The sequence below is a fragment of the Papaver somniferum genome, chromosome 3 (genome assembly GCF_003573695.1).
Source record: "Papaver somniferum cultivar HN1 chromosome 3, ASM357369v1, whole genome shotgun sequence".
In the NCBI taxonomy this organism is placed as follows: domain Eukaryota; kingdom Viridiplantae; phylum Streptophyta; class Magnoliopsida; order Ranunculales; family Papaveraceae; genus Papaver; species Papaver somniferum.
This window is the reverse complement of record NC_039360.1, coordinates 127,286,252-127,299,358: the sequence shown is the minus strand read 5'-3', so window position 1 is coordinate 127,299,358 and position 13,107 is coordinate 127,286,252. Positions and strand designations below refer to the sequence as shown.

At 36.5% G+C, this 13,107-nt stretch overlaps 2 protein-coding genes across 3 annotated transcripts; both read right to left on the bottom strand.

Annotated features, from left to right (window-relative positions):
* Positions 1-1,633: 1,633 nt before the first annotated feature.
* Positions 1,634-7,462, bottom strand: LOC113357323 (ubiquitin carboxyl-terminal hydrolase MINDY-1-like). The gene is made up of 13 exons (XM_026600693.1): positions 7,234-7,462; positions 6,449-6,543; positions 6,251-6,354; positions 6,067-6,154; positions 4,442-4,654; positions 4,140-4,359; positions 3,929-3,983; positions 3,766-3,847; positions 3,550-3,630; positions 3,315-3,419; positions 3,202-3,236; positions 2,888-2,993; positions 1,634-2,056 (listed from the first exon to the last, which is right to left on the bottom strand). Exons 1-13 carry the CDS (start codon positions 7,373-7,375, stop codon positions 1,988-1,990), a joined length of 1,395 nt encoding a protein of 464 aa, XP_026456478.1. The 5' UTR covers positions 7,376-7,462; the 3' UTR covers positions 1,634-1,987.
* Positions 7,463-10,206: 2,744 nt separating this feature from the next.
* On the bottom strand, positions 10,207-12,884 carry LOC113361615. Of its 2 annotated transcripts, none has more exons than XM_026604804.1 (4): positions 11,897-12,884; positions 11,593-11,640; positions 11,240-11,406; positions 10,207-10,585 (listed from the first exon to the last, which is right to left on the bottom strand). In XM_026604804.1, exons 1-4 carry the CDS (start codon positions 12,089-12,091, stop codon positions 10,564-10,566), a joined length of 432 nt encoding a protein of 143 aa, XP_026460589.1. In that variant the 5' UTR covers positions 12,092-12,884; the 3' UTR covers positions 10,207-10,563. The 2 variants fall into 2 exon arrangements, with proteins under 2 accessions (XP_026460589.1, XP_026460590.1); XM_026604805.1 differs by having other exon boundaries at positions 11,605-11,640.
* Positions 12,885-13,107: the final 223 nt, after the last annotated feature.

The following is a 13,107-nucleotide window of genomic DNA, read 5'->3' as shown; positions in this document are numbered from 1 at the left end:
TGGTGGCATGCCGCATGCCTCACCCAAAATAGCAGGGCAATAACTGCTATGAAGTCCAACTTGAATGGGTGTATTACTGAAAAAAAATCTATCGAATGTGGAGATTAATGAGTCTTAGGACAAAATATTTCTTATACCATTTGATTAAAATGATCTGAGACAAAAAGAAAGAAAGAGACAAAACTGAAAGCCGGTAAGATTGTATAGCATCTGAAAATTATGAGGAAGTCTAAAGAGGGTGAAAAAGAATTGTTAAAGGGTTTTCTTCGGAAAAATCTTATGAAATTAAAGTGTTCCGAGGATTTATCAGCAATTTATTACGATCTAATCTAGCATACACCAGTATTACACAACAAATATTGCTTGATTTAGGGAAAATCATGGCTTATGTGATGTAAGAATTTCAGGAGATCAGGGCTAGTGAATGAAAGAGTGAAGTGCCAACAGGCCAGACGACCACCACTTTGTAAGTGCTGATTCTATACGTTCGAAGAGACCAAAGAAAGAAGGAGTTGGTTAAAAGAGAAGCAAAGATGAATTGCGAATTGGACAACTGGCCAAGCTCATGACTGGAATCTGTAAACTAGATCCTTAAGTTGTCAAGAGCCAGTCACCAACCGCTAAAGTATTTTGGCTCTAGAATGAAGCAATCCCATATGGACACTGATTCTTACACAAAATGTGAAATTCACTTTACGACAACATGGTAACTTTTAGCTGCACTATGGGTGCAATCTGGGGTAGGGAGGCCGAGGATCTAGGTAAAAACAAAAGATATGCTTCAAAGTCGTGTTGCTCTAGGAAGAGTAGCTAAACAGTAATTAAGAAAGTGTCTAAGAACTTGTGAAAATGGGAGACCATGAGATAGACATTTGTTCTACTGATATTCGGCTTTATTTCCTCAATTTGTTATTTTGGTATGCCCAATAATAGGTTTTTCACTTCAATCAACTTAAAGGCTTTCTTCTACAAAAATAAACTGGAATTAGCTATCCGTCTTTTAATTAGTTACTTATTCCTAAAATTTTATACTGAAACTGCTGCAACCTGATCAACACATTTATTCTGACCCAAACCGTATCCAGGTCGGAATAATTGTGATGATTGGTGTTTTCACCATACCAAAAGATTGTGCGTCATTATAAAGATAGCAACGGAATGTAATTTAAGAAAAACTTTAGGAGGCGTGTGCAACTCCTACACACCCCCAAGCTCCCCGAAACATTGTTCCAATGTCTCTTTGTCTTTCCAGTACTACCCCCAAGAAGTACTATCCACTCAAGTCCCTACTGCTTAATTTAAGGTTGCACCCACTATATTATTTAACCAGCCTGTGAGACATGTTTGAAAATGACTCCAAGGATGCATTTTGCCACAATGATAAACTATTCATTGTTAATTAAAAACAATCATCGGTTAATCACTATATTAAGTGTAGTTCTGCTAGGGAAGTAGTTGTTTATCATGGAATGACACCCATCAGGTACCAATGCTCAGGTAAATACTCTTAGGTTCCACTAGATTCCTTAGGTAACTTCTAGGGATAGAGTTTGAATTCTTTCCCTTGCCAGTTTTTAGTATTGTAAAGTAAAATTTACAAGGTAAAGCCAGCAAGAAAGGATTCACAAGCATCTTCAAGGAAAGTTCATTTGCCACATCTCATCTTACATCAGCACTCAGAAGTTTCTAGATATAGGAAAATGTTGCTAAAGGACGAGGAAACCAAAAAAAAAAAAAAAATACTTGGAGGTGTATACAAATTGAGCCTATAAAACCTAAATAAAAGCGTTCACGCCTCTACATGACAATTCTAATGACGCTTCTCTTGAGGAATTACTATCACGCCAAGATTCAAAGACAAAGAATGAAAGAAGATGAAGAAACATGACAAGTTCCAACTCATTCATAAACGTTTGTTTCATAGGACTGTTCCTATTTGCTTTCATGGGTCTTGTAATGTTTTATAGGAGGTGAGAGTATACTTCCTTCAGAATCCTGAGTCATTCCAGTAATCATCTGCACCATCAAATAGATCTTCTGGGTGACCAGGCTCGACCTGTAGAAAAACAAAGAAGGGTGGGCAAGAGTTTTTAGCTAAAAAGAGAGACCTTTGGTGAGTCGTGAGCTGCAGTAAGGAAATAGATAGATATACCCTTTGGGTATCCAATACCCAATAGGTATCCATGTTTTGCAAAGGTTCTAGTTCAAATATCCCACTTGTCCTGCTATAGAAAATAGAACCCACAGAAGCTGAAACACAAATTTCTTTTAAGTTTTGTTTGTGGTAGCTCAAAAATGTTACACGATGACAGCGAATTAGTTTTAATAATGTTTACAGGTTGAGCTACATGTGAGTATCATCAGCACAGTGCTAACAAAATAGTTTTATTAATGTTTACAGTTGACCTAAACATGGCATGTGAGTTTCAGTCTTAGGGTTCACTGATTGAAACTGTCTTTAGACAACAGTTTTAAATTGTGTATGCAGTTAAAGATGATTTATATGTATATTCAGAGTCTTCATAAACTACATACATCTGAAACACCTTGCATTTGAAATTAACTACGACCTATTCATAAACTACATACATCGTTGTTTGCCTTGTGTGTGTTTTAGTTTGAATTGGCTCCTATTATGTCTTATCTCTGTTGCTGTACTAGAGTGTTTTTTCCTTTTTCAATAAAAAAGAAAAAGTCCTAACTGTAACAACTTAATCGTAAAATTCTTAATTGCCGGATATAGATTTTGACAAGGGAATTTTATTCAAGCATTTCATATGAAGTTATAATGGAGCAGAAATTAAAGTGAATTGCAAAAAGAAGGCAAAAAGTGAGTAAGGGAGATATAAACAGGGAAGAAACAAATCTTGGATAATCTATATTATACCTGGAGACCAGTGGTGACTCTTGAAGCAGGTTTTGAAGTAGGTCGCCGCTGCACCTTGCTTTTGTACTTTTTCCTTTGAAACTCAGCCGCAAGTTGCTCATCGTTACTGAAAACATAAAATAGGGTTATCATTCTTCAATTTGAAACGTTAAATATAATGACCATCCTAGATGAGGAAGGAACATGAAAAGCCTTTATTTAACCAAGATTCAGGACCAAAGGAAAGATAGATCTGTGGCAATAATGTTTCGGAGAGTTATGATGTCACAAAAGCTCATATATTAATAAAAGAAAAAATGGTTAAAAAAGACTACCTTAGAGCTGAACTTTTACTGCTAGCAAGATAGTTCTGAGGCAGAAAAAAATTGTATTAGTTTCATCTATGAAGAACTAATAAAATACATTATTCTAAATGAGATATATTCACATTTGTCCCGGTCAATGCTTTCTGCTCATCCCAAGAGTCCTTAATCCAAGCTTCCTGCCTAAATATTTTGAAGTCGCCTGTAAAGAAAACTGTATCCCCATTGACCTGATGAATATTGATGATACAAGTTAAAATATAAAACTCCTAAGAATATCCAATTGTTTAAATGTATAATAAATAATAAAACCGCGAGCAAAGGAAGATCATTTCAGAGAGTTATATCCAGGAGCATTACCTCATTTAACTTCCCCCACACCAAATCAGTTTGGCTAACGTAGCCTTGATCAGTAACTAAGACATAAAGCTCATTTTTACACTGCAAAGAAGTTAGGGAAATCATTTTTATATAACTCAAATTTATAATGATGACAACTAATATTTAATTATTTATCTATAGTAGTTTTCTTATCCTTCAAAACAACTATAGACAGGGAATTAAATTTAAACCAACCTTTGTCATGGTATTAAAGTGATTGCTGCAGAAGAAGACACACAGTTCACCGTCCGCTAGACCTTCTTGTAGAGCACAAAGACTGTAACGTGGAAGTAATGAGAACAAAACATAGAGATGCAAAATTATCAACATCTAAATGTAAATTAAACAAATTGGTTACCCATAAATGGTCAATTGGTTTTTATTGTTTTCCAAAAACGTATCGATCAGCAATCCTGAAAGTAAGAAGAAAAGAATATATAAAAGTTAAGGAACTGCTTACAAGGAAATGCACGAATGTATAAAGAAATATCAGCAGAAACTTAAGATGCTATGATCAAAGAAGAAAATATAACCGTCAACAAGTATTGACCGTGACCAACCTACAGTACCTCTTGCTCTCATAATGAAAGGAGAAAGATCTCTTTCGGAATCATTTTCACAGACTCTTTCAACTTGCTTGGCCACAACCACCTCACGTTCATCTACAGGTCCTCTGACATCCATGCTTGAGTTGACACCAGTAGTTGCAGATGGACCAAGAATCGCAGTAGTGTCGCAAGCACTAAGGTGGCCTGCTTTGTCAAGATGCAAAGAACACCCAGATTCATCCTGCAAATGAAGAATCCTCGTCAAGGGTGAGTAAACCTTGGCTTTTATTCTGGAACAGTCTGTCTTGAATATTATACATTACCAGCTCAGCGGATTCTGAAACTGAAGACAATGCCAAGGCTTTATGGAGAGCTTTTTGTTCTTCTAAATCTCCTTTCCCCTTCTGGTGGAAACCACCATCTTCTAATAGGACATTCTTTTCTTCTCCCCCGGCATTTCTTGCGCGGAAGTCAGCAACCTCTTTAATAATTCTGTTGTAAGGCTTCGATCCAAATGCCTTTGCAGTATCAGAATCCTGAAGTTTGACGTAAGTTACAATTACTATTTGATCTCTGAAGCTAGGAAATGATATTTTCAATCAAAGGTGAAAACAAAGTGTTTTAAAGTAATAGAAATACTTTTGCTGATGCAAATATGAGAAAAAGTTTATTTCAAGCACTTCAAATGTAGAACTGTAGAAGCAACACACTAGCAAGTCAACAATGACAACCAACACTTAGAAGTTCGAAATATGATGTCTTGATCATTTTAATGTGCTCAAACTGACATTTAAGGAAGTCATAGCCTTGAGTGAGCAGTGGACACTCAAATCCTTAGTTCAGGCCCACAGATCATACGCCCTACAAGTCTAGAACCATACATCAGTTATAATAAAAAAAAAACCTTACTCCATATCTCAAGCTGGTGCAAGAAGCTTTTGATCCAAGTAATCTATACTTGTAAAAAACAAATAACACTTTAAACTTTCCAACATTGACATATCTACAGATTGGAATGTAGAGATTTTGGTGTGACGTTAGGAACAGTGACTTAGATGAACACCTCCAAGAAAATATAATCTCCAGCTGACTGCCACACAATAAAAGATAATATTTCACCAAACATTTGAGTTTCAATAAAGTAAGGAAATTCAATGTGTTGGGCTTAATCGGTAGTCATTGTAAGATCAGAGCTAATTAAGTTACCATGTGCATTTGGTATGCTAGTCTCCTATTAATATGCATGGAGTCTAATTCATACAACATGACATGGGGACATGGAAAACATTTATGAATACGAAACAAGGTAAAGGTAACCAATAACCTTCGGTTTCTAAACCTATCGCGGGTGACCCAAACTATCAAGGTAGTTACCTTTCATCATTTGTTACCTTTCATCATTTGTAGCTAGTTTCACACCTTTATGCAGATTCGTATCTTAAAAGCCAAAAATTTATTTCCCCCTGAAATGTTAATGATTCTCTCCTTCTAGTCCCCTCATGGCTCAATCACACAAAGAGCATCCTCTTATTACAGTCCCTAATTTCCCTCAAATGATATTGACCTTATTGATTAGCACCATTATGCCAATAAAGCCATCCCCAATAACTTGAGCTCTCATCCAGTTGTAGTATATTATCCACTCCTCGGTTCCAAACTCAGTAACTAACTGTCGGGGCTTTTATGACTTCAAACTGCTAAATCTATGGCCAAGATCGAGTTGTAAACATGCTAAATCTATGACAAATACTATGACTAGTAAACTATGAAATGTTGAAACAAAATCTGTTAGGAAGTAGCAACACGAGACTCCACTTTAATCCACACCACTAGAATAAAATGTTTGGATAGTACAAAAGCTGGGTCAACCATCCAGCCATGATACGAATCTTAAAGAAATGGAAGGAAGTCTAAAACAGAATCCAAATACGAATCTTGAAATGGATACCTGTGGATCAACCATCCAGCCATGATAAAGTGGGATTTTAAGAAGGCGGAAAACTGCAAGCTCTGGCATGTCTACAAAACCATCAATCCTGCCATGAAAACCGTTAATCATTCTGTCTGAACCAAGAAAACAATATTGTTACAAATGCTCACAAATATAAAGCAACAAGAGGAAGCTCAAGTACTTGTCAAATCTTAAATTGACGTCAATCCCAGTCCTAAAGCGAGGGAGAGCCTCTAAAGCTTGGCTTAAATCTTGATTTTGATCCCCAGCAACGGACGCAGCACCCTGCATCCAAAAAAACAATGTCAAGAACAACCTCAACTGCTATAACTACATTTTTATACTTTCAATATAGAAGAAACCTACAGAGTAATCTTACCTGGCACAGTTGATCAGCAACATGTTCAAGTAATGTGTCAGCTGATACTGTTAAGCTAACCAAGTGGAACTTTTGCCTTAAAAGAAGAACATTACCTATTTCCATTAACAACAACAAAATTCCAAGTAAATTCCCAAACTGAATACAGTACAAAACAAGAAGTTCCTAAAGAAAACGCAGATCTAACCATACTAAACGCATGATCCAATCAAGAGAAAATCAATCTGAACGGAAGTTCAAGAAAGTAAACAATCGAAGAGGAAGAAGAAGATGAAGTAATGAAAACTAAAAATCCTAATAACAATACATAAGAATATTACCTAATTCCATCAACAACAACAAAATCCTAAGTGAATTCCCAATTAGAATACAGTACAAAAGAAGAAGTTCCTAAAGAAAACGCAAACCTAACCAAACGAAACGCATGATTCAATCAAGAGAAAATCAATCTGAACGAAAGTTCAAGATAAACAATCGAAGAAGAAGAAGATGAAGTAGTAAAACCTAAAAATCTAAGAAAAATACATCAGAACATTACCTATTTCCATTAACAACAACAAAATTCCAAGTAAATTCAGTACAAAACAAGAAGTTCCTAAAGAAGACGCAAATCGAGAGAAACGAAACGCATGAATTAATCAAGAAACAACCGATCTGAACAAAAGTTCAAGAAAGTAAATAATCGATGAAAATCGGAGAAGAAGAAGATGATGATGAAGTAATGAAAACTAAAACCCTAAAAATCAAAAGTACATGAGAAGAATCGGAAAATGAAGAGTACTTACAGACAGCAATGAGAGGACAAGGTCCATTCTTATCTTGAGCGACGATCCGTAATTGAAATCCATTGTAATCTATGAGTTTAGTCTCGAAAATTTGTTGATCATCTGGTTTTGAATCTCCTTCTGTGCTTTGGTTTGACGCCATTTCTTGATGATTTTGCTTTTTCTCTTTTTCTATTTCCCAAATTGAATAGAGAGAGAATGTAGTGAGAGCGCGGAGAAAAGTTTTTCTAAATGTAGGGACACAGAACCTCAATGTATGCAAGTATTTATAGTTCGCTCGTGACATAGGGGGGTGCGGTCACGCCGTTCACGACTCATGAAAAAAACGTTTATGAAGCTTAACATGGTGGCTCGATACTAAATGAACTGGTTAGGGGATGTCTCAGGTCACATCAAATGTCTAAATTACTCTTCCACCCATTAAACCTCACAGATATTCAATATTTCACAGAAAGGTTGTCTCACCGTCGGAATCGTTAAAAAGGTACGGAGTCCAACTCACCACTTACCCGTTCCAGTTCCTACCTAATCTACCCTTCAGTTAGTTACAGTAGTTGGGTTAGGTTCTTTAAGGTTAACTCTGACTCATGCTCTGATTTGAATATCTTTGCTTCCCTAGCTTTCTAAGTTTGATGGTTTGATGGTTCAATTAAGGTTGTCATTATATGTGATATGTGAATTAGTGAATGTTAAAGTATGCGGGCATTCAACTCAAAATTAATTTACAATGAGTGGAGCGGCCCTTTTATATTTTATTTTAAGTTAATTAAGCGGATTCTAGCGATGTGGGATTATTGTCCTTTCACACGCCCCTTCACGTGTAAGGCCAGTTATTGGGACTCACACGTGGACCTACGTACGAGTTACCAGGCAATCGGTAACAAGTGTATACAGGTGAGTGACTAAATCGGGGGTACACCTCATCCAGTATGGCCTACACCCGGGGTATACAAGTGACAAGTAGGTTAAACACTTCGGCCAGTAACTCGGCCTACACCCGGCGTACGCAGGTCTGGGACTTAGCTCTGATACCATGTTAAAGTCTGCGGGCATCCAACTCAAAGCCAATTGACAATGAGAAGCGGCCCTTCTATATTATATTTTAAGTTAATTAAGCGGATTCTAGCGATGTGAGATTATTGTCCTTTCACGGTGAACTTGGTAGATGCGTCCGATACTCTTATCTTCTTTAAAACTGTGTACCTCTTTCTCTGTTTGCCTTTCTCTTTGATATTTTTCTTCAAATGGTTAGGAATGTGAGTTCATGATTGATATCTTGCGAACATTTTCTAGGTTGAAGCTTGAAAATGAATTTCAGTATGTGCTAAATCCCAAAGGATCCACTCCTGCAGATGTATTGGGGATTGATTACAAAACTCTCAAAGTCGCACCCAATGCTTTAACTGATGATATTAAGATAAACTCTGTTGCAAAGTTGGAGGAGCAGATTTCCTTGCAGCAACAGTGGACTGAAAATGCTATGAAACTTCAGGCTAAAAGAATTCTCCTTGTAGAGCTTCAATCTAAGATTGATACGATACGTGCTCTATGCCGCATGGTGTGCTTTTTCATAATACTACATATTTCTCCGTTATACTCATTAAGCTGGTATATTGTTACCTGGATGAGAATTTGTCTCTGTAATTATTTATCTGTGGTGGTGAATGAGATATCCAATTAGCACTGCTGATATGTTAAGTTATCATAATAGTGGGAATCTCAGCTAAGCATGATGAAGAAGGAAACATGTGAAAGGACAATAGTCCCACATCGCTATAATCCGCTTAATTAATTTAAAATATAATATAGAAGGGTCGCTCCACTCATTGCCAATTGGTTTTGAGTTGGATTCCCGTAGACTTTAACATGGTATGAGAGCTAATCCTCAGATCCAGACTTGCGTACGCCGGGTGTAGGCCGAGTTACTGCCGAAGTGTTTAACCTACTTTATCACTTGTACACCCGGGGTGTAGGCCATACTGGCCGAGGTGTAGTGTACCACCGATTTAGTCACTCACCTGTGCCCGTAGACTTTAACAAAACAAAAGAGTTACGATAAAGTGTAGGTAAAAGAATCATAGAAGATTTCGAAAGAGAGACACGTGATATAGAGATTATGGGGAAAAAAGCTGAAAAATACATTAAGGTATGTACTAACTACATTTTGACTTACGCTGAGGTAAAGATGCAACAAAAACTATTTGATAATCATCTTGAAAATTTTGTTAGCAGCTCTCAAACTTGAAGTTAGAAGAAACTATTAAACAACAATAAGAAGAAATCCAGGTGTGTGCCCGTGAATTGCTCCCGTTGGTTGATTCTGCTTCGGAGTACAAAGAGTCAATGGGGTCGATAATTTCAGAAATGAAGACAGTTTTGTCTGAAACTGCTGAAGCTGTAGAAACCTCGTTCAGAGGTCCATTACCAGCTAACTTCTATACCTCCAGTGACTTAGCCAACCTACAATGACAAGGATATTGGCGTGTCCTTTAGCTATAGGCATTAAGCCTAATTATTAGTAGTTTTTAGACTGATTGGAGCAACTTTCAGTCGAGGGGGTGAAATTGTTTGTCTACTGTAAATATAGTGATCGATGTAAATGTTTACATGTAATATAAATATAAAACTTATTTTTCTACTGCGTTGTGTTTGAAATTTGCAGGTCTAACTTCCCAGGGATATCAAGTGGATTATAATGGTATTTGACCGACATCACTTGAATAAGTCAGGTGTCTTCACTTATAGACTGCATAAATAAATCGGGTACCTTCTCTTATAGACTGCATAAATAACTCGGGTGCCTTCCCTTATAGATTGCATAAATAATTCGGGTACCTTCCCTGATGGACCGCAGAAATAACTCAGGTAGCCTTACTGATGGACTACATAAATAACGCGGGTACCTTTACTGGTAGACTAACTAAATAAATCAGGTATCTTGACTGCTAGATCGCATAAATAAATTGGGTACCTAGAAAATGATTGATAGACCACGTAAATACCAGCATTGTCAAATCCATTCACAATGTTATCCAAAAAAATAAGAGAGTATCAAGGACAGATCAAGAGTTTAAATGTTATTCAAATTGGATATTAGTTTCATTGTCATCCTCTTGAGCCAAATCAAGGTTCTCTTCACTTGAAGCTTCCATACTTCCAGTCGATGCAACCCAATGCAAACACCATTATACACAAGCATGAGACTTGTTGCTGCAACAAGCCCTAACTATAATCCCTTGAAACTGCAGATGACCTCAACGACAATAGCATCCCTTTGCTCCTAATCCGTAGACCAGCCAAGTAAAACAATGGGTTGATCTTTGTTATTTTTTAAGCGGCAAGCCCAACCTCCCTGTCATCAACAAAATTTAATTACCATCAACAGAGGAGTGGACGACCCTTGACAAATATAAAAATTCATGCACGAACTAAAAGATATGCAAATGACATGAACTTCTGACTATTGAATTATAAAGGCAAGATAGAGAGGATTACATGTCTTCGGGATACTTGTGGTTAGAGTGGATAATGACAATAGAAAATATTTTTATGTGTGTGCTTAGAAAATGAGAGAGAGACTGCAGTTACAACTTTATATCCATTTAAATTCATTATGCAAAACCAGCACGTAAGACAATAAAAATATCAACCTGATGGTCTTGCTTTGAGCTAAAAATCAAACTAAGAGGAGGATAGCACATGAAAGACATCAACTAAAATCTATAATAATAAAGCTATTTCAATTATATGAAGAGACGAGATTCAGTAAGCTCTGAGACAGGCATGCAAAACAGTTAGTAAAGCAATGTACCTAAAAGTTGTAACCACTTCCTAAATATATATATGTACGCATTTTCTGTATCAAATTATAGAGTACAAGTTCTATCTTAAGGTCAGGATTGGCAAAATTTGTTAAATGTCGAAGAAATATATCAACTGACTTAAGATGGGACAAGAATAACTTATCAGTTTATCCAGTACCAATCAATAACTAAACATGATTTACCTTTTGACATCCATATAAAGAACTGAAGGACATCTACATCCAACTCCAAGGGTAAGGATTGATTTCATTTTCATTTCAACAACGTAACCATTTGGCATAATGCAAATATGATAAAGTGGATTATGCTTCGTCGGCTTAGTCTTTGATACTGATGCAAGCGTGTACCCCTACCACACAGAAAGAAAAAAAAAATCAGGAGGATGAAAATTTGAAACTCTTGGTTACTTCCCACATATTAAAGTCAGCTACCAATATGCATAAAACATAAACCCAACAAAAGAAGAAGGAAAATCTCCAATGCACATTAAATAAATGACAAAAAAAGAGAGCAGAAAAGATATATCTTTTTGTACCAGAAATCGTACTTCGAGTATAATGATAACCACAGGTTGTCCTTGTCCCTGCCCCCAACAACGAAGCATATTTAATGAATGATCAAACAAATATTACATATGAGTAAAGACTGGAGTTAGCGTTAGCATAACCATATATAATAGATAGCTATTACAGTATGACAACATAACATAATGTATTTTACTTATCGCAGATAAAAGCAACAGAAAAGTGTCTTTTGAATTCCTAACATACTCCAAATCTAGTAGTTATTCAAAAAGAACGACATGTATAATGAACAACGGTGGAAAATCAAATACTTACTTCCCAGACTTTCACATATTTATCATGTCCAGGTGATAGTTGCATATCTCCGGATGAGAATACATTTTCGCGGAGGAGCAAAGCAATTGATGTCATTCGACTGGATATCACGTTTGGCATATGCATGACCAGTGGAGTCGCGCCCATGGGTTGAAGACTCATAGAATTTGCGGTGTTAAGATTAGCAGAGTCCATAGCTTGCCGTATTTGAGAGATATTATTCAAAATACTCGCACTTTCTGCCACAGGCCTATTGGACGTAATGGTTGGGATAGACCACCAACTACAGGTTTAAATTCCTGAACATTATCATTGTTTGTGATCATATCTTGTGAAGTGGACGAAGGTGGAGAAGATTGCAAGCTTTTGATTCCCTAATAAGGACCATGAGATACAGGTGGAGGATGGGGAAAATTTGAAGAAGGTATGGTGTTTGGATCCCGAAAATAAATTTGAAGTAATGAGCTCACTTATAAGAATATACATAAAGAGCTGTAACTTTTAGATCAACAAATTTTCCAGCCACAATTCAAGTAAATAAAATGAAATGGAGGGTTTCAGTGTGTACCATTTTTACTGTTGCCGGCGACGTACTTCCAATAGGAATTGATTGACGACTCATCATTGACTCACTCACAAGAAGAGAAGAAACATCATTGTAAAAGAAATTATAAAAGAAAAGGTGTGCAACAATGAAATCAACACACTTATTTCTAGCAAAAGAGACTGAATTCAGTTCCCTAAACTCAGAAATATCACAAGCCTAAGATCAATCATCTACAAACAAGATGTAAAAGTAACCTGACCATCAATTATCTAAGTTCAATTAACAAAACAGATTGACTCAGAAGGGTAATGCATGATTTGGACCAAAACGATGAGTAAAATGCATAAACACAAGCAAAATAAAAATCAAAGACACCAAACCTAGATGGAATGAAGTAGGAAGTGACCTGAAACGGAGGGAACTGAAGACGTCTCTGTCTTAATCTTCAGTGGGCTTTGATTTGCGAATATGTTTGTTATTCCAGTGAGGCTTAATTAGCCTAGCGTTTTTAGGGGCCACCCCAAAGGATTTAGGGGCCATCAATTTATACCCAGCCAAAGACTCTAGTTAAGGGGTACCCTATATGATATTGAAGTTACATAAATGCCCTTATGGTAAAACTGTATGAAAACCAAATCAAAAACAATTCTACTCATTTCAACTC

What these genes read in the sequence shown, in the direction of transcription:
- LOC113357323 (XM_026600693.1), bottom strand. Translation starts at nt 7,375, where the DNA reads ATGGCGTCAAACCAAAGCACAGAAGGAGATTCAAAACCAGATGATCAA. An exon ending in GTCAATTTAAGATTTGACAA is followed by an intron (nt 6,155 to 6,250) that starts GTACTTGAGCTT and finishes TTTTCATGGCAG; the next exon opens with GATTGATGGTTTTGTAGACA. An exon ending in AGTAAAAGTTCAGCTCTAAG is followed by an intron (nt 2,994 to 3,201) that starts GTAGTCTTTTTT and finishes TTATGTTTTCAG; the next exon opens with TAACGATGAGCAACTTGCGG.
- LOC113361615 (XM_026604804.1), bottom strand. Translation starts at nt 12,091, where the DNA reads ATGGACTCTGCTAATCTTAACACCGCAAATTCTATGAGTCTTCAACCC. An exon ending in AATATGTGAAAGTCTGGGAA is followed by an intron (nt 11,641 to 11,896) that starts GTAAGTATTTGA and finishes TGTTGGGGGCAG; the next exon opens with GGACAAGGACAACCTGTGGT. An exon ending in TACTCGAAGTACGATTTCTG is followed by an intron (nt 11,407 to 11,592) that starts GTACAAAAAGAT and finishes TCTGTGTGGTAG; the next exon opens with GGGTACACGCTTGCATCAGT.